The sequence below is a fragment of the Nymphaea colorata genome, chromosome 12 (genome assembly GCF_008831285.2).
Source record: "Nymphaea colorata isolate Beijing-Zhang1983 chromosome 12, ASM883128v2, whole genome shotgun sequence".
NCBI lineage: Eukaryota > Viridiplantae > Streptophyta > Magnoliopsida > Nymphaeales > Nymphaeaceae > Nymphaea > Nymphaea colorata.
Genome location: NC_045149.1, coordinates 18,759,742 through 18,780,740, shown reverse-complemented (window position 1 = coordinate 18,780,740; position 20,999 = coordinate 18,759,742). Strand labels below are relative to the sequence as shown.

The following is a 20,999-nucleotide window of genomic DNA, read 5'->3' as shown; positions in this document are numbered from 1 at the left end:
TAAAAAGCAAAAAATCAAAATACTCTCCTATAAATATATAATTATCCTTTACAAAAATGAAAAAAAAGACCATTTCTTTACAATCAAATGGGGAGGACTTCAATGGCTCCAACCACCAAAACTATGATGATTATGACTTCCTCTACCTACAAAGAATGCTAAAAACTGCGGAAAATACCTACATCCTGGAAAGATCTGTCCCCTCCCGACATTCTACATCAAGGACTGATCTTAGATACAAAGAATAATTTTACAGCATGAGAAGAATTTAAATGAAGGAAATTTGGGAAACGGGCCATCCTAACAGTGATTTCTACAGCAAATAACACATCGCTGAAAGTAACGAAAGCTTCAAGATCTGGCAGCATCAATCCTGTAAAAAGTGGAAGGCTGGGTTCTCAAGAAGCTCTTCTGCAGGCTTGACATCTGAGAAGTCTTTCTCGTTAAGAGAGTTTGATATATCATCCACCGAGAAGGGAATACTGTATTCACAAAATATTAGGTAAATAAGTACAACTATTACTTGCAGTGTGTGCGTGTGTACATGTGTGTGCACTCATATAGATATACACAAGAGAGAGAAACTCTTTCTTCACCTGGAGTTATCATCTAACAGAAAGGCGTTGCTCGCAGGGTTGGTGGAGTCTTCCGTCATCAAGACTCTCATGCTAGAAATAACCTGCAAGGAATTGTGTTAAAGAGATGTTAAGAACCTACAATGCTAGAACTAATAGGAACCATGAAACATGCTTGTGAAGTAAAAGCCTTACACTTGGAGATACGCTAGAGGTGCCATATTTGTCATCCCAGTATAATGTGCAGATCCGATAAAGCTGCTGTACACTCAAGACCTGAAGTAACCAGTTACAAATAAAAGATATCACGGAAAGAGAGGGAGAGAGTTTCCATAAAGCTATTGTACACTAAAGACCTAAACTAACCAATACAAATTGAGTTTATATCACCATGGACAAACAAAACCCTATGGGGCGAGAGATAGAGAGTATACGGGGCAAAGATCGTGCGTGATTTCATCAAAGGATGTCTTTGGTTTCTGATGTATGACCTGAAAAAACAGGACAGTAATAAGACCAATATGCATTAAGCCAACACAAGCAAAAATCTAATTGTACTCGTTAAATTGCACAGTATCTAGCCAACAGACAATCTAGAGTATCCCCTGCAAAAAACCTGGCTAGATTTGATAGAGAGCCTGGAAATGAAAAATGGCAATAAAGTGACACAGAATGCTTAACAAGCAGAACTTGGCTGCCAGAACAAAAAAATAATGAAACCCATCTAATTGAACCACGAAACTGATTTTTATATAATAGATAGCAGATTTACTAGACAGCCAAAACAAAAATAAAGATTTATGGCTTATCATTGAACTCAAGGCATGCTTGCATACCAAGAATCCCACGGCCTGTCTTATGTGCTTCAGTTCATCCCACGATGCTCCTGCGTACTATAGAAACAAATTAACACATGAGTCAGTAAATCAGAGTTTGCCACAGTAATAATTAAAGAAGCTAGATGCCAAGACTTATATAGTCCATTGAAATACCTCTTCTTTTGCCTGGCAACACCAGAGCTCCAGCTCAGCTAAACCAGCTTTTACATATTCTCCATTGCCAAACGAACAACACTCACGACGCAAAAGAAGACTGCAAATACAGAAAGACCAGCCATAAGCAGCTGATTTTCATAGACTACTGAGGGATATGAAGATGTTCTTCCCACCTGTTGAAAAGCTGTACATTGATAAAGGAAAATATCTGCGTAAAGGTCTTCTGAATGAGAACTGGAGGCACCTGAAAAAAAACCAGCACATAAGCAAAGACAAAAAGTCGATGAAGCAAATCCAAAAATAGATGTATAAACTTTTCTTACAAAGTTCTCCTGAAATATTTTAAGAAGTCCATTTAAGCTATCAATAATACTCTGCCAGTGACTGCTAGGGGTGTTATGACCAAAAGACCGTCCGGATGCTCTCATCATGCTCCCTCTTGATGTTCTAGGTGCCTACAAGACCACCAACTATGAATTAGAGAATATCAAAATTCACTTTGCAGGGATTTCTTGCCAAGAGAAAGAAATACTGAGAGCTGAAACATTAACCTCCATTTTGGGGTGGAAGAGCAAAAAAGCTAAACAGACATTACAGTTGACAGATAAACCAGCACAACAATGTAAAGCCCTACTAATCTGGCATATAAATGACACTACCTGGATGCATAGTGAAAGCAATGAAGTCAAATCCTTCTTCAGATTGTCCCGAATAATTCCATATATCTTTTCCACATAAGCAGTCAGCTGCTGCTTAAAAAGCAAAGCAGGATATTTGGCCTCAACTTGACGGACAACATCCAGTGAGACTGAAAGGTTTGCAGAGGAAGGTGAAGAGCGGAAGCCCTGATAACAACACAAAATTACCATGCAAGTCACAACCTTCCTACTTTTGCCAACCCCTGCGTGCCAGCTAAAATATATGAAACATGAATCAACTGAAGAATAGATTGCACCTGAGTCATCCTCCCAAATAATGAAACTGCAGGAGGAGGTTTCTTGCGCTGAGGCGTAGCTCCAGCAGAACCAGCTGGTTTTAAGCTCTTTTGTAGCAAGAACAGTAGTGTGGATGTGTTTGACAGCCAATAGGCCAAAGACTCATTGCTTTCCTCATTCTGCTTGCCAAAGACGATGAAATCATGATACATCAGATTTACTTCAACTACTTTATGTTTCAACAAGTTAGCCAGTATATGTCTGGAAAGCATACAAGCGCCACCCCATAACTTCCCTAGTGCTTTGCCCGTTGAAGTTTATGAAATAGGTTCAGAATGAAGGCATATTAATCGCCATCAATAGAGGAAACAAGACCACAAAATAGGAATATGTGACATATTTGCACCTCGTATTGAGATAATCCATCACATAGGGAATGTGGCAGTAAAGATAAACCACACCCACACACCCAAAACAAAAAAAAAATGAAACTGCCAGCCATCAAGCAACCTTATTGTCTTCCAAATGCAAAGGTTACACAAGGCAATTCTTGCATGCATGACTTACACTAAATCATAAAGTTCCTTCGATGGTACTGCAAAATTGATCCTTAAATGGCAAAACTTATAAAGAAATGACCCTATACCTCAATTGCTTCACCAAACATCTGAATAAGACGATCAAAAACACTTGTTCTCTCAGCTTCAAACGATTTCCAGTAGAGAAGACATTTATATATACTGAATGCTGCAACAGGCTTTCCATGACTAAAGCCAATATTTTGCTGCACACATTTGATTAAGGCATCCACATTTTCCTGTCAAAAAAGTGCTCAGATCATTAGAAAATATACAGCATTAAAGTTGAAGCCACTATTCATTCTCTTCTGCTTTTTGCTGTAATGAACATACATGCTGCTTATCAAGCTGTGATCTTCTTAACTTGCTCTCCGACTCCGTAAGCATTTTATTAGTAGGGGGTGTGCTCTGCAGTTCCTGCAGCAGAAGCAAGGGAGTGCTATCAACTTCACAGAGATAGAAAAACAACAGTCAAACGTTAACGAATATTAAGGCTTACATTCTTAGCGTTAACGCTTTCAGTCTCATGATGTCCATTCTCCAAAATCTGCAATGAACTTAAACTGTAAACTTAAACATGTCTCTGATGTTGTTTCCATTCTTATGGTTTTGCATTTTAAAATGAATATACCTTAGGAGCTGCTGGAATAGCCAAATGCTCTGACATACGTTTGACAGGTGAATTTAACAAACTCTGCTGCCGAAGAATTTGATCCTCAGATTCCATGGTAGAGAGTTTCTCTTCCAGCCTATGAAAAGAAATACACACGTAAGAATAAGCAATTTCAGTCCACATCTGTGCGCAAACATATACACGTGTGTGTGCGTAAGAAAGAGAAAGAGGAGGGGGGAGAGAGAGAGAGACCTTTGTACAGTAAACTTCAACTGAATTATCTTGGATTCTGCTTCCTCAGCCATTTTTTTCCTTTCCTCACTAAGTTTGTGTGTTTCTTCATATTTTCTCTCAGCTTCATCGACCTTCTTTTCTAGAGAATTCACCACGGCCTGAAAATGGCACCGTCAAGATATTATCATAATCAAACCATGAAACTCAAATGCAGTACACACACACACCAATTCTTCCAAAAAGTATGGAGGTAGCTAGGCACCTTGAGCTTTTCATTTTCAGAAGTAAGTTTCTCCACAACAGCTGAATCAACAACAGGGACCTCTTTTATTACTGGAGCTTGCTCAGACAGCTTTTTGGCAGCCTCACGTTCCTTTAACAACAATGCTTTAGATTCCTTGACTTGTAATTGCAAATCTTGCAATGCAGCTTGCAATTTAGCTGTTTCCTGTGCCTTGGCTTCCTCCACATCAGCCTGAGATGGTGGAAACATAAGAAATTGCAGGACAAATGATGGATAAAAAAAAGCAAAGAAGCACATGTGCAGTTGGCACATTCTACCACTAACAACAATCATCAGGAAAGCCCAGGAAAAATCAACAAAAAGAATGTAGACACAACATGAGAGCAAAAGAATACAACCGATTAAAGATGGACTTGAGTTGAAACTCTACTTGTAAGTGAACACAAATATCGCAATATTATTGAGAAAAATTAAGAAAACAATAAAAACGGGAAAATATCATGATATATTGTATTGGAAAAAATGATCAATGAATTTATCGTGATTTTTTCATGTAATTTTTATTTAATTTTCTATTTTTATTTTTTTCAACTTTTGTTTCATTGTTTTATTTCCTTGTGTTTTAGGTATTTAACATAACCTCCTAACTTCAATACAATACTTATTACTTTTTCATTTCTTGTATTTTTACCGAACATAATGATTTTTTATTTTTTTTAAAAGAACTCCAAGATTTTCCTTAAAAAAACAACTTTGCCGGTAAATACCTAAGAACGATATTTGTGGCTATGACGTGAACAATCACAACAGGCCCAGTAAATTTTGAACAATAATTGACAAATTTGTAACAACTAGTAACTACATTAACCATCCAATGACTAGAGAATTAAAACGAGACTGCTCATACTCTACTTGACTAAGGCAACCAAGATATTTTGTGCATTAACTTGACCATGACAAAGCGGCAAAATAAAGTTTAATGCCCAACGCAGCCTAGCAACCAAACATGAAGAACCAAGGCAATGAAGCTTGACTTCAGCAGAATGCAACAGGAAAGAACACAATAATTACATAAAATCAGACTTCTTTTTTTGTAGGAACCTGCTTCTAGCATAAAAATTATATACCCTGAATTTGGTGCCCTAAAAAATTCATGAACCTATGCATTATCCATGGAGAATGGATGCCCATGAAGCTTGAAAGATAAAGTTCAGTGAGCATGTACATATGATATAAAGCAGACAGACGATTTGGCATCCACAGGTCGGGAAAATAACACCAAATATCTTCATGACTATTTTCCCATTGCATTAGTAGGATATCATGCTAAGGAAATTCTTCGGAACTGATGGACTGGGAAATTAAGTTGAAGCATCCTGAAGCAAAATTCTTGCACCTTAGCATGTGCAGGACAAACCTACTTGATAGTGGATGAAAGATAAGAAAAGCTCGTTCATCCAAATGTGAAGCATTCAGGGAAATCTCAGAGGTTCTTTATTCTCATTTGTTCTGAAGCCAACAGATACGATCACCAAGAGTAAAAACTTTTGACATAAATGACAAAAGAGAATTTGTGAACAGAATTTACTCGCATCCGTTTCTCCAGCTGCAATCTCCATGTGAGTTCTTCAACCTGCTTTTCCAATTTGTTTTTAGCAGCTTGAAGTGCACCAGTTTCTCTTGCAGCCTGAGCGCATATGAATCACAGACTTTTGTAAGTTGTGGTTTTAAGCCATAAAACAAAACCTCTAGCAACAGCAATTTGTGAAAAATCATTAAGACTGCAGGCCAGACACTGCAAATACCATAGGAACATAGGATGTCACAATATCTAAATGATTGCAGGCAGATATATCCAAAAGAACCATTAAGCTCCTTATAACATCCTTGTGCAAGGATGGGAACAACTACATGCACCAATCTGGTACAAAGAAAACCTGGGGGTATTTATAACATAACTGAAAAGATAGAAGCAAGGTACGTTTTTATGTTTAAGCTGAAATCTATACATTTTTTTCTGGATCACTGCCCATGCCAGTGTTTAAGCTGAAACCTGTACATTTTTTTCTGGGTAACTGCCTATGCCAGAATAACACTTACAAAAAACAGACCACAAAAATAACTGACCGAAGGTAGGTCACATCTCAAATTTGATCATGAGACACACAGAAGTACAACACTCACCAGTTTGAGCTTCCGTAGTTCTTTCTTTGCCATCCTTACCCTATACGCACACTGTGTAGAGATTGCAGCTTTCTTCAACCTCCTATAATGCAATGAAGCCAGATACTTACGGCATTGAGCCTGGATAGAAAGCCAAAAACAATCAGTAAGGAACCATTCATATCCAGTTAAAACAATTGCAAAGAAAGTAAACATTTTTATTAATATATCAATACAAAAATCTAGCACTGCACTTCTCTTCAAGCACCAGCATACAGAAAATGAGCAGGACAGAGTTGAAGTTCCGATTCCTGAGGGACCCTATACCTGGATGATAATTGCAGCTCTTGTTTGTCGTCTGAACCGTAGCTCATTACGAGAAGCCATGCCACGTAATCCAGCCTGGAGAGCCATAGCTGCAGATAACATTTTCTTGTAGGCATTGACTGCAATGTGCCTCCGGACATGTTTCTGGATTTTAATGGCAGCGGCTTCTCTACGCATACTCTCATACAGTTTACGAGCAGTCCTTCCTGCAAGCAGTACAGGACAGCAATTTGCAAAACTCACTGCTCATGTAATTCATTACCAAAAGGGAGGAACCACATCTACCAAATAACAGATGAATTCACGGAAAAAGGAGCAACGTATACTAAAGAGAAAAAATAAATATACTAAAAAAAGGTACCTCTCCACAAAGCCTGCATATTTATTGTGGAACGACGCAATGCAATGAAACTCCTACGAGCCATATATGATCGAACTTTTCTTTGGATAACAGCTGCTGCTCTACCTAAGACTTCTGTCCTACGCGCATCTAGTTCTGCCATCTGGCCAGCCCTCAAGAATACTTTTGTTTTCCCAATCTACATATGGGAGCAATTTTTAAGAAAAGAATTGAGAAATATCCATGTAAACAAGTTAGAACAGCATTCATAATACACAAAAGAAAGGCAGACCACAAGTTAATTGATTGGCCAACCATATGACACTCTTCATGGCTAAATACAGTTAAGATAAAAATTGATACCATGCCATGCAAGATCATGGCACCTTCAAATATCTCTTGTAGTAAAAGAGTTTTCGTGTAAAAAGGCATCTAACTGTAAATCAAAGAAAACAGAATGTTCTGTTACCACACACAACATTTCACTAAACTATGCAAACAGAATCCTGTAACAACATAGCAAATTAACAGCCTAAAAAGTTCTGAAGAATTGATTATAACTGCATAAAGAAGAAGTCACATGCACAACCATTTTCAGTCATACTATCTCGGCTGATGCTTTCATACATATGGTCATATGTGGGGTACTCTTTAAGTTCTTAACAAACATTAACAATTTATCCATCCCAAGGTACAGCACTGAGCACATCCAGGACCAAAAGCACGGATTAAAGTTAGACTTAATTTTGTTCACGTTAAAATCTGAACCTTGTCCTTAAATGGTTAATTTAACTACCACAGGAAAATTGCATACCAAAGCCAAAGTGACACATTTCTTTTTCCACAGACAAGGACGGTGAACAAGACACATCTTGGATAGTTGAAGCCAGACCTTGTTCAACCTGAAGGTCTCAAGTCCAACCCTAAGTAGGTGGACAGAGCTCTTGTTGGCTGAACTTTCAATGACTAGCCCATGCACTCATTTTCCCTCTTGTCACCAAACGGAATCTTCTAATGTTGTATCTTTAAGCCCTGATTATCTAAATAGTAAATACTTGTCAACTAAAAAATTGACATGAAACATTTTAAAATTTTAAATACTAAAAAGTTGAATCAATGTCTTTTTATACCAAAAAACATGATAAAGTGGTAAAGTTTAGCCTATAGCTATATGAAATGTCTGATGCATATTTAAACTAATTCTATCTGTGATGTGCCATCAATGCTGCATTTATACCCTCAAGAAATGCTACAACATACTCTAAGCTCCATCAAACAGCATATAATGGCATGACTCTAGTCACAAGAAGAAATATAATCACGAGTGGCCAACTACATGAACAAACCAAGATTCACTGCCTTGGAGGATTAATTAATAGAACTATAGAAGACTAGTAATGAAAGTGGAAAAACTTGAGCTAAAAACTAACATATTGGAGTGCAACATTTGAACCATGTAAAGCATAGACCAAATAACTCATTTGAATTTTAAGTTCTAACTCAAAGGAAAGGCACAAATCCAAGATTTTCTGGTCAGAAAAACATCAGAAACCAACCATAGAGTTCCCTAGGTTGGTTTGTGTAAAAGGCAGTTCACCTGAATATCTTATGACAACTGATACTCCAAATAGAGAAGGAAATGAAAATGACTTGGCAAATAACCCTTCTGAATACTACCTTTGATTTAAAGTGATTCGTTTGCCAAATGCTGTCACAGACTCAGCAGCACCAAAATAGCTATACTAACCAGCAAGCTCGTCAAGTTAAATGCAAATACGGGTTGCACACAATCAACCTACATGCGTTGCCTAGTCTCAATCCTCCTCTACTACTATGGCCTTTCTAAAAGATGCTACCTAATCAAACACATTAGTGTGAACTTTAAGAAGTATCTGACAACTAATGCATCATATAAAGAAGAGGGTTCATCTTTGTCTCATATCCTCTATTGCTAACTTATGAGATGCAATATTGCAATTTGCATGGCTAGTCATTAAGGTACTTTTCCTGAACACATAAAAATAAGATGGATGGTCAGTTAAAAGCAATGTCGCCTCGGAACGGTAAGCACTTTTTTTGTCACCATGGGGGTTAATACCAGGAGTAGATTGATTTCATGATGATTTGACAATCATAGGCATAATTTTCACAACAGTAAGTTACTGGAAGACAAACTATGCAAACAAAAATGCAATCAGATTACCATAAATACATCCAGAACCACAAAAACAGTTCAACCTTCTTAACAGAAACAATCACATACCTGGTAACCCTGAAGTCCCACCTTATCCAGCAATCGCTTGGATGCTGTGACCTCATCACAGCTGCATAGAGGGTGCAGAAATTAGTTGAGATGTTATGTTCAAGATAACACAGATAAATACCAACTCCAAATATAAGAAAATATACCTTCCATCCAAAACATCGGGTGAGAGGAGGCCAAAGCGATCAACAAATTCATCAAATGTTCTTCTCGTCGGATATCCAGCACAGCTTATTCTAATGGCCTCCAAGACTCCCTAAAAGAACACATGTTTCCTTGGTACCATGCTATAGACGATCATCACAAATAAAACATGCAAAAACATAGTTATTACGGGAGAAGTAATACTTACTCCGCAACGAAGTTGTTGGAGGACATTAGTGTTCTCAAAGATTGATGGCTTAAGGACGTTATTAGGTTTAATACAACGGATGTAATGTGGCTCAGTAGAGCTAAGAGTCTCAAGCAATGACTGCAATTGTTGCTGCAGGTGAAACAGGTCACTCAGAACATTTCACTAGTAAATTCCAGCATCAAATGTAAAAGCTAAAGAAGCAAGAAGACAATACCTTAAACCGAGAACCTATTGAAGAAAACTTTGATGATTTGGAAGATTCTTCAGGTGAAGGGGGGAAAAGGCCTGAAACGAAGGAACATTTTGAAGCACACAGAAGTGCTTGGTGTTCTGCAACAACATAATCTTTGTTCTTGTCTAGGAATAACTCTGTCTGATATGTAACCTGAAAAAAGAAGCACATGTTGAAACATGCCCATGATTCTAAGCTGGTAATTTAGAGCAATATAGATTTCAAATTTTCATACATCACCAGCATAATGGCAGATAGTAAAATCTGTACGCGACAGTTTAGGCTTGCTGAAGCGTTTATGGTTTTTAAATGTTTGATACAGCTTCTGGGCAAAAGTTTCATGTGTCGATCTTGGAAACATGCTGCACATGTCATGGCAGTCATGGCATCATGATCAGATTCAGTCAGATATACCATCTATATTGCAACTTCCTCATCAGCAGAAGTGAACAAAGTACACAAATGAGAAAAAAGGACAAAGGATGCACCATCGTACATACCATGCTTCATCTAGAAGTGCAATGATACCACCAGGCTTCTGCATACCACAAAAGAGTTATATACCATGAGCAAAAGTCTGAATATCAACTGACTACTTCAAGATATTTAATAGCTCCTAAATTGAACTACAAGGCTTCAATAGAACTGTGGTGATGAATTCATGCATAAAATGATGGATTCACAAAAGAGAACAAAGTGGGTCCACTAACAGTTTTAAAACAAGGACCATCAGATAGAATAGTGCCATCAGCCTAAAGCCACTAATGGGTATAGAGTTCAAACTTCAAACGAAAATTGTCATAATAATTTTAACCAGGCACAAAAAAAAACTCTCTAGTTTTCTACTTATTGTTCTAGAGAAAAAGATTCAGTTAACTCGTCATCAGAGAACAGGAAGCATTTACTACATGTTTTTATTGTTTATCTCTTTTCTTGACATGAAAGTCAGGGATAGACGATGTGATGGGTATGACATAAACAGTAGACATCCTGCCACGAAGGGTGATACACATGTGAGTACCTCTCAATGTGTTGGAACCAGTACAAAAAGAACAAGAAGGGAATTTAACAAATACACAATAAATCTCGCTAGTGAAGGATTAAGATGTGAAAGCACTAGGCAGTGCTTTGCCGAAAGGAATAAGGAAGGCCTAGGACAGCTCAACTGAAAAAATAAAGGGAAAAAAAATAGGCTACCTATACTGTGACAGAATTGAACAAGAGCTCAGCAAAATAATAAAATAATTAATGTCGAAGAGATAAAACATGCATGCCATTAAACACTAAACATGGTATTTAATTCTTTAGTGAACAATTCAAATCCCTAAGTTAAATGTCATTGGATGAATGAATATGAACAGGAAAATAGATCCAGTATATATCCTAAGCAGACCGACCTAGGTGCGCTTTTGACCACCACGGACAAGACCAAAACAAAAAATTGGATAGTATCAGGGAGTTCAGACTGCAGAATAAAACAAAACATTGGATAATACCAGGAAGACCTAAACTAGTTTTGGCACCTTTCCCTTCTCTTTTATTGGGAGGTATTATGTGATCCATTTCATAAGAAACTGTGAATAGATTCTTAAAGTTATATTATTCAATCAATGAGCAGTTGAAATTAAGTGCCTGAACCATTGATTCTTATCAATGATTCATTAAGTTCTGCATGTTGGGAGAAACAAAGGAGCATCCGTGCAAATTAACATGGTACTTGAGAACAACCTTTTCAATGAGATCCAACACATCTTGATTATCAATGAACTCAATGTAACTCCAATTGATTTCTTCCTTCGTATATTCCTCCTGCTCCATCTTAAACACATGCTGCAAGACATGATGTCAACATGTGTCAGCACAATGTCGAATAAATACCAACGAAATCAAGACAGACAGAAATGATGCAAGCATACCTGATTGAAATGTTGCTGTAATTTCTCATTTGTCAAATTAATGCAAAACTGTTCAAAGCTGCATTCAAAAAAATAATTTATAAAAATTGATGTTAGATAGCATGTACCAGTAATAGTACATCATAATCTTTTTTTTGCACCAATAAGACATCATTACCAAAACTGTTCAAATATCCTTTTTCTCGTCATTGCATTAGCGGAGCTATTATGTGGCTGGTGTGGGCCCCACACCAGCCCTTAAATTTTTTTATTGTGACTGAACTGGACCTGGGTCCAGCCACATGTGGTGCCTACACCAGACCAGGTCAATGCCCCACAAACACCCATTCTACCGAGCCAGAGACCAGTAAGTGCCTCTCAGCCAAAATTTTATGGCTCCACCACTGCACCATTGTCATTCATATATGCAACATATAATGAGCTAGAAGCTTTCAATCCTAGGACGAGTTAAATAAAAAGTTCATAAGTTAAAGCACTAATAAAGTTTTGAGTTTGAAATTTAAAATGTGCTTATTCACATACTCACCATATTCCACAAATGTTTCCGCTCTGTCTTCTGTTCTATTTTTTCACTGTTTCCCCATTGTTTCTCACTTACCATTTGCATTTGCTTTTCTAGAAGCTTGGAATACTTATTGTTTGTTCCTTTTTTCCTTTTTTTTTTCTATCATTTGCAATAACGATTTTGTTTAGCAATAATACCATAAAAATAAAGTTCTTCTACCCAAAAAAAAGGTCCATGCTCAAGACGCCTAAGGTCAAAATATGAAACGAAAATTTTCCATATAATCATGTCTTCAACACAAATGAGACAAAAATCCAAATAAGGCTGAAGTGAAAACCTGTTTGTTTTGAAGCTCTCGAAACCATAAATATCCAGCACACCAATTAGGCACTTTGAATTTGGATCCTGGCCTATTGAACAGTTTATCTTATTCACAATCCTGTAAAACATTGTTTGTAAAAGCAATAAATTAAAAACTACACACTGACATATAGCATAGCACATAGTCTCCAAGTCAAGCTAACAGAAGCTGAAGATATACCAATCAAATAAACGTGAGTAGACAACTTTTGCCAATGCATCACGTGTGAGAGCTGCAGCATTTGGGTCAAGAGATTTCGTAATAGTCTCATCACGGGTCACAATGACACGTTTGCATAGAGAATCTTCAAGGGCCTTCACATCGCACCTAAATAACAAATATCAGTTCAATATTAATGAAGTTAAGACTATCCGTAGAACCATCCATAAGCATTCTATTAATTGTCATTTACATGAGAAGCTCAGCTGCTGTCCTGAGATGGAACAAGGACTTTTCATCTTTAGGCATAGAAGAGTCAGATTCGTTCCCTTTAGTAAACTCAATATTGCCCAGATGGAGTATAGAGGCCACCACTCGAAAAATTGCATCCTGGATGATTCACATCACAAGAATAAATACTTCAATAAAGAAGAGAAGAAATTCCTTCACATAGTCAAAATAGAATAATAAATAAATAACCTGCTCAATAGGACTAATTCCCACTACTTCCATGGCTCTTCTGGTTGCCAGATACTCCTCGGCATCGTTCATGCTATCCAACTCAATACAGTTAGACTGATTGAGGTAATGGAATGTCCTTGGGTTTGCCACTTTATACTTCTCAACATCCTAACAGCACAGAGAACATGAGAACTCAAGACATAAAGCAACAAATATATATCCATCATAACAGGTCCACAAGTTCCATTTACCTCAGGTGGTGCAGCACAAAGCATATAGAAGCAATGGTAATTTCTCTCGGGATCAGATATTTGACAAACACGGGATCTTTCTAGCAAGTATGTTCGGACTGCAGCACCAGATATTCTTCCCCTTTGGTCAAACTGAATTTCAACAAACTTCCCAAAACGACTGTGACACCATCCAACAGTCCACATAAGTTTTGAAACAGACTAATCTACGTAACTTACATTATCAGGATAGAGCAGAATGTTGCAAGAAGATAAATTTCAACATCTGCCTGGAACAGACACCTCACCTGGAATTGTTATTCCTAACAGTCTTAGCATTGCCAAATGCTTCAAGAACAGGATTTGACTGTAAATAAGAAGTTAAACCACGAGTTATTTACATGAATAAATGTTCCAAAGTCAAGGACCTATAACAAATGCTATTCAATTTCAAAAATAGTTTATCTAAGTAAGATCTTGCCAAAGACAAACATCAGAGCTTCTCACCTCCAGCACTTGCTGCTCCACAGTCCTACCCTCTGCAGCAGATGTACCACCCATATACGCAAGGTAACGCATAAGCATCTTTGTGCTTTCTGTCTTCCCTGCACCACTTTCACCACTCACAAGAATAGACTGGCTTTTCCCCTCATGGGTCATCAGCCTGCAGTTGTTGCAAAATAAAGCAATTAGTCCCAGAAATAAAAAGACATTACAGGGTCAGTTCAGAATTATAAAGAACTATTGGAAGTAAGAACTAGAAAGCCTACCTATATGCAGCATCTGCAACAGCAAAAGGATGAGGACTTAGTTCACCAAAGGTTGCGCCTTTATATTGTTCCATCATGTGGCTGTCATATAGATGGGGTAGTCGTCTAAACGGGTTGACAGCGATTAATATGTTGCCAGTATATGTCTGCACAGATAATTGAAACTCAAAACTTAACTTAGATTAAGCCTGTCAAGTAACAATTTCAGCATTATGAACAGGCAATCAAAGCTACAAGCAGATACCAATTAGAACTGTAAGAACTAAACAGGAAGTAGATTCCCATTGTTATACTCACGTAAATTTCATTCATGTCATATCTAGATCTCAAGTTCTGAAGAACACCTGGCTCATGCAAATAAGCCAACTTTGTCATGTCGTCCACACCACATGGTGATGCTTCAGTATCTTGAGGATAAAGATTGGCCACATTGGCAACAACCTGGGCAACAGAATAAATATCACACAGTTATTTATAGAAAAGTAAAAGGATTTAGAGCAAAAGCTAATGGCACCGAGTTGACAAACGTATGCAAAGCAGTTTGAGCTCAAAAGTTGCAAAAAGAGCCTTGAGGACTAAGAAAAAATAAAATGCAAGTAGATAAATTGACCAAGGTTGAAGAATGTCCAACTCAATCTTGTCACAGCAAAAAGAAGAAAAGTCAAGTCCATGGGTGCACAGCTAGTAGTTCAACACTAGATGCTTAGGCTGATAAATACAGCTCTGAGTTGCTGAACCCAGAATGCAATGAAGTTGCAATTTTCTAAAAATAAAGAAACAAAACTAAATTAAAAAGCAGTTTAAAAGTGCAAACCAAGGGTCTTCATAAAACAATTAAGCAATATCATGCATCCACCAAAATGGCTTCAAAAGCATCTCAGTGATGTCTGGACACAGCAGCATTTTAAGTACTTGTCTACATCAACAAACCTGATCTTTGATGATCCAAGGAAACTAATACTTGCAATAGTGTTTGCATGCTATGGGAGAGAAAAATGGCCCCAAACAATTTGTCCCATAAAAGAAAAAAGTAGCAGCACAGGAGACAGGATTTCCCAGGCATTTTCTCATTGATAACTTTCAAGCAGAAACCTCAAATTTGTCAAACAGAATGATACATCAGTAACAACTTATTACCGTCTTCCCAGAGCTACAACTAATCGTTGCATTTTGCCCATCAACTGCAACCACTTCCCCATCTATCCAAGCAACTTCAGGGTCCTCCAGCCACACAAGAGATCCGACATTGATGTGGACTGCACCAGCCTGCATAACAACAGTATAAGAGAATACACTAAGCATGCATTTGAATATGATTTTTCTTTACAACCAATAAAAAGCTACAGGAGAGACAGTTTTCAGTGCAAAACAATGTGGAAACTCACGGTAGTGTTACGTAATACAAAAACATAGTAAAGAATGTAAATTGAACTTGATTCTTATCGAAAGAAGAAGAATAGATAGACTACAATTGTTCAAAAGTCTTTCTCCCTGGTTGCATTTTTATGCTGACCACAAGTATAAGCGCTACTGCTTTCAATTAACCACCCTCGACTGAATCAGCATTAGGTAGAAAGGCGATTGCTCCCAGAACCCGTGTTGGCAGCTTCTACTGGCACTATTCGTCCAACATTCAATATTGATTCTAGTGCCTCCCCTTCACAACCTTGATTTCTTCAATAAACTCTAAGCTGGTTGAGAGCCTTGAGACCATCTACTGCCAACATTTTCCCAAATGAGCCAAAATGTCGGAAAATTCACATAGTAGCTCATGATTTCATCAATGCAAATCAGGATACACATGTTTTTCCTCTTCCAACCTACAGCAATCGCCTCTTCCTAGCTCCACCTGCGGACTATGCTCCAGCGACAAGAACAAATCCACAGAAACCAAAGAAAGTTCTTCAACAGAAAAGTCTTCAGCTCAAAGTCAAGCTGAAATCCAAGAATCCGATAATTTTTTTACATTTAAAATTCAACTACCAATACTTATTCATCTCCTGAATTCCAAGTGATAACTTCCACAAAAATAAAATCCCGCCAGAAAAATAAGATTACCCGAACGAAGAGGCCCAATCCTTCAAAAAACCACAAATTTTCCAAAAAATCACACAGCTAAAGCCAAACATTGCCTCCATTCACCATGCGACCAGCCACACTAAGCCACCGCGAAACAAAAAACAAAAAGAAGAGGCACTCCCCACGTAACCACCAAAACAAAACCCAGCAGGAAAACCAATAATCCTTACCATTTCCGGCAGCTCGATGCGATCACCCCCGTTCCGAAGAAAATGGCATCCGAATTCTCCCTTCTCCCTTCCTCACACCAACAAACCAACCACCCCTCACCCCAAAAGAAAAATAACAAATAAACGAAGGCCCAGACTCCCAACCACCCTGGCTTAGGGGCCATTCCTCCCCGCCCAAAAGGAAAAACCCTAGAAATCCCGAAAAATATATATATATAATATATATTTGTATAAAAGAATGTACAAAAAAATTTGCAAAAGGGAAAAGGAATCGAGCAGAACAAGAGGGAAAAGGGAAACTTTCAAAACGCGGTTTACAGATCGGCTTTCCCCTTTCCTTCTTTCGTTTCCCCTCTCTTTTTTTTTCCTCTATTCCTTCTTTTTCTAATACGAGACTCAACGCCGACGGTCGGTCATGCGAAATGGAAATCCTCTCTTCCCAATCCTTCCCCTGCTACGTCCCTTCCTTTCTTCACCTGCCGACCGATCGTCCGGCGATCGACCTGACCGGCGTGGTGAAGAAAAAAGAAAACCCGACCCCTCCAATCACCAGCCTGCCCTCTTCCTCTTCCTTCCCTCGAGCGGAAATGAGCGCCTGCGCTTATTGCTTAGTCTTACACCCTGTAATAGATTCTCCCCATTCCCAATTTGCCCTCACCCCTTCCCCTCCCCTGACTACTTCGTCCCTCCCCCTTCGAATATCCCTCCGCGTAATCTTCTTGCCCGCCCTTGCTTGCCGTCGGGGACATGGCGGGCATTTATTCAAAAGCTTACTCGTTGTTTCTTCCTACTCCCAAGGGCAGGAGACGTCATCCATTGTATGAAGTTGGCGAGTGTGAAACGGTTCGGGTCGGTTGTCTCCTGATTATTTGGACTTGGATCTTTAATCTTTAATCTTGGATATGGATCTTGGATCCTGGCATGAGTTACTGGTAAAGATGCAAATGGATCGGATCTGGGCCACTCCAATGCTTACATTGTCGATTTGAATCCTTCCCAAATGGTAAAAGTTTGGTGATTAATGCAACTCGTTTGTAATTCTAAGTTGGTAACTTGAATTTTAATTAAGTTGGGTTTCTACGTGGTTGACATGATTGATAAAGACCACTGTGATTAGAATTGCTTGGTGTTGTTGGGGACATGTTCAACATGGACAGTCTTGTTGTAAAACAATAATAAAAAAGCATCATATTGGATTGACTAATGCAGCAATAACTTTTCAAAAGTTCCTTTAATAACTTATACATCACAGAAGATCTTTATCAAATGTCATTGAATGAAGAATCCGCATATGTGTTTAACTTAGAACTTAAGAACCACGAACTTCTACTTTATTTTGGGTACAGCATTGCTCTCATCAAAAGTAACATTGCATCCGCTTTTTGCTATATCCGCGTTGTTCGACTCTAAAAAGGAAGGAAAACGGATCCGATTTCAAGTCTTATATCCAAATCTAGTTAGAATTGAATGCGGTCCAAGATGCCTAGCAGAGCAAACGTCCTTTCTTCTCTTCTGGCTGTTGCCTGTTGGTACAACCCAAAGCAAGATCCAATTAGCTGTTTCCTTATTGTGCAAGATTTATCAATCCAAAGTCCAATCCCTCAAATCCATACATGGTAACAACACCGAACCGGAAAAGATCCAATCGTGGCAAAACGGGTCGGATCCACCGTGCCATCCAACTCGGAAATAGATCCAAAAACAAAGCCGGAGCCCTCAGTCGTCCCTCCCAAGGTTTCTTGCACGGCTTCTTTGTCCAATCGGTTCGGGTCTACGGTCAAGACTGGCAGAAAGAGTGAATGGGTCCGGGTCCGGCCGGGGTCCATTTGAGCCCACCGAATTGGACCGGGCACCGTGGACCCGGAACTAACCGACCACCCCACGGGGGCATAATTGTCATTTACGCAAAAAGGCCTCGGCGATTGCATAACCGTCCGTGAGGCGTTAGAACTGTCAGGTTTTTTGTACTGTCAGGCCCAAGATCGTAATTAGATGAAAAAGTGGGGTGTTCTCGGTCATTTTCCGCATGAGTCAGGGACATGTAATGGAATTAAGTATTTTCCCTCAGGACGCTTCGGTCATTTCCGATTCGGTTCGGGGCGACCGTAAGGTCCAGAGTCCGCCGAAAGGCGGAGACGGGAAATCCGCGCGCTTCCCAACTGGTGGTCCCCGCCGGCGCGTCGTGCACTTTCACTACGATCACGACGCTTCGGGGCCCACCTAGATCCACGGGAGGCTGCTGACGTGGCGCGTGGGGCCCTTGCCCGGAGGACGTGAGGCTCACGGCCGTCTTGCTCTCCAGCTAAGCGCTCGCCGTCGATGCTTCGCGCTTTGGATGCCAACGGACGGCCGGGATCGTAGGCCCGTGGGCGTATTTAATATCTGGGCCAAGCCCTTGCCCAGCCTCAGATGCTCTGGACCGTCGGATGGAAGCGGCGGTAGAGGAGATGTGCGGTGCCACCGACAGCCAAAGGAGTCAAAAATATTTTATAATTTCCACGTAACGCCTAGTTAATTGGATGCGTTGATTGCGCGCGTTTAGAGAAATACTTAAATATTAATTAAATAAAAGGAATTTACTATAGTAGCCCCAATTTTTCAATTGACTGTATTGCCCCGCGGAGATTGTATTATTTGAAAGCGTCTGAGCATGGGCAGCGCTGTAAGAATCGGTTTCCGAATCGAATCCGCTTAGTACCAATGAATCGGCTGTCCGATGAGTCGATTGATTTGGTTCGGCCGATTCAAGCCGAATCTAGTGACGTTGGGTACGAGACTTTCCTTCGAGGATATTATGGTCTTCTTAGTAATTATGGAGAGAAATTAGAAGCGTCGGATGGCTTGTGGTGATGGTTAAGATAAGCCCACACGGCATGTGTTTATTTTCCAAATAAGGTCCCATTGTTTTTTTTTTTTTTCAAGTGCCAATAATGTTTTTATTTTCTTGTTTTAATGAGAATTGGAAAAATGCAACTCATTCAATGTTTTTGTCCAAATCTACCTACCACTATTAAGTAGGGGCATTTTAAAGCTCAGTTGGGCCACACATGAAAGGCTGGCTCAAGTTTGAGTCAAGCTTGTATAAGGGATCACTAGAGATGTTAATATATTTGATTTGAATTGAACATCTCATCGAACTATTTAGAAAAACCATATCTTAAAAAAAATATATATATTGGATTAAGAAATCAAATCGGATTGAGATACAAGAAATGGCATTCAATCGTATTATATACAAACATTCAGTTGGATTCAAATTCAGTTTCACATTAGATTTAGTTTTGAAAAACGATTCTAAATTCGATACCCTTATATTCTGAAACTCAATCGGATCCAGTTTAAAATTTAACTATAGATTCAAATGTGAATTCAGAAATCAGATTTGGATTATGAAATTGGATTTCAAACATAGGTATGGCTGAATCCGAATACGTTGACATCTAGAAAAGCTTATATGATTAAGAATACATCCGATCCGATTCGAGTCAAATCCGAGACCTTCTGCTTAAGGTAGCTCAAGCTGTAGATTGAGTAGCTCCACGTGGTGGGGAAACTTTCAATTGGTCCACGATTCTTGGACTTGGTTAAACCCTAATGAATGCAAGTCTTAAATCACCTCAGCAATATGTGGCGTAAAATTTTCAAGTGAGACTTTGAATTTATAAGCACTATCGTGCTGTCTATGGTGTTGTTCTCATAAAAATTAGGTAGAATATAACGAAATTAGTTTTTCCCTTCCACTTTATGTGCCGCCAATGAAAATGTCATTAAATGTCATGGTTGGACAAGCAAAAACATGCAAAATTCTGCAGCAAAATCTGCGGTTGAATAAGTTTGAAAAGGTCAATAATTGACTACCCAATATGCATCTGAGGCACAATTCCACATGCCGACATTGAAGACTTACTTTCCCTTTGAAAGTCAGCCTTAAACCTCAACACCACTGATGGAGGTTGGTATTAACATCAAAAGCTACATTAAAAATAACTCAAAATTATAATATGATGATTTAAAAATTATATAGGGAACCAACTTCAGGCCCGGGCTGATGACTCGTAGTGCTCCTCGACCAAAAAAATTCTAGCTCCGCCACTCCTCAATAGCTTAGAAATTTTTATCCTTGTTTGGTTTTTTAGAAAAAATATGTAGAAGACAGTGAATTCATTCCTTTAGTGCACCCCAACATGCATTTTTAGATCTCCTAAAAGAAAAAACAGGAGTTTGCATGAATCATTGCCCTTTTAAAAAAATTTTCTGACTCCGCCATTGAGATTTAGGAAGATGATAGTGTCGAGTATAGTGCCATTGTTCAACTCGCAAGAGATCATACGATCGCTAATTTTTTCGCAAGAGTTCACATCGACGAGAAAGTTAGGCAAGACTGCCAAACAATATGACAATAATTACAATTGATCATCAACATATTGATCATCCAATTTACAAAATTAGTGGTCAAACCATCAATGTAGAAAAAATAATTGGATGAAAAATTC

At 38.7% G+C, this 20,999-nt stretch overlaps 1 protein-coding gene across 2 annotated transcripts; it reads right to left on the bottom strand.

Moving 5' to 3' along the window:
* On the bottom strand, positions 1-17,107 carry LOC116266231 (myosin-6-like). 2 transcript variants are annotated; one of them, XM_031647361.2, is made up of 39 exons: positions 16,507-17,107; positions 15,395-15,523; positions 14,555-14,698; positions 14,258-14,403; positions 13,995-14,151; positions 13,796-13,854; positions 13,509-13,668; positions 13,276-13,425; positions 13,049-13,185; positions 12,817-12,963; positions 12,613-12,714; positions 11,771-11,828; positions 11,583-11,684; positions 10,355-10,392; positions 10,090-10,216; positions 9,837-10,007; positions 9,620-9,751; positions 9,414-9,523; positions 9,268-9,328; positions 7,026-7,203; positions 6,665-6,870; positions 6,359-6,478; positions 5,763-5,861; positions 4,193-4,405; positions 3,949-4,088; positions 3,715-3,832; positions 3,583-3,630; positions 3,417-3,500; positions 3,152-3,322; positions 2,526-2,684; positions 2,230-2,415; positions 1,894-2,025; positions 1,744-1,814; positions 1,568-1,667; positions 1,412-1,468; positions 1,010-1,066; positions 771-851; positions 597-679; positions 1-482 (listed from the first exon to the last, which is right to left on the bottom strand). In XM_031647361.2, exons 1-39 carry the CDS (start codon positions 16,507-16,509, stop codon positions 368-370), a joined length of 4,551 nt encoding a protein of 1,516 aa, XP_031503221.1. In that variant the 5' UTR covers positions 16,510-17,107; the 3' UTR covers positions 1-367. The 2 variants fall into 2 exon arrangements, with proteins under 2 accessions (XP_031503221.1, XP_031503220.1); XM_031647360.2 differs by lacking the exon at positions 16,507-17,107 and having other exon boundaries at positions 15,395-15,529.
* Between the last annotated feature and the right edge of the window lie 3,892 nt (positions 17,108-20,999).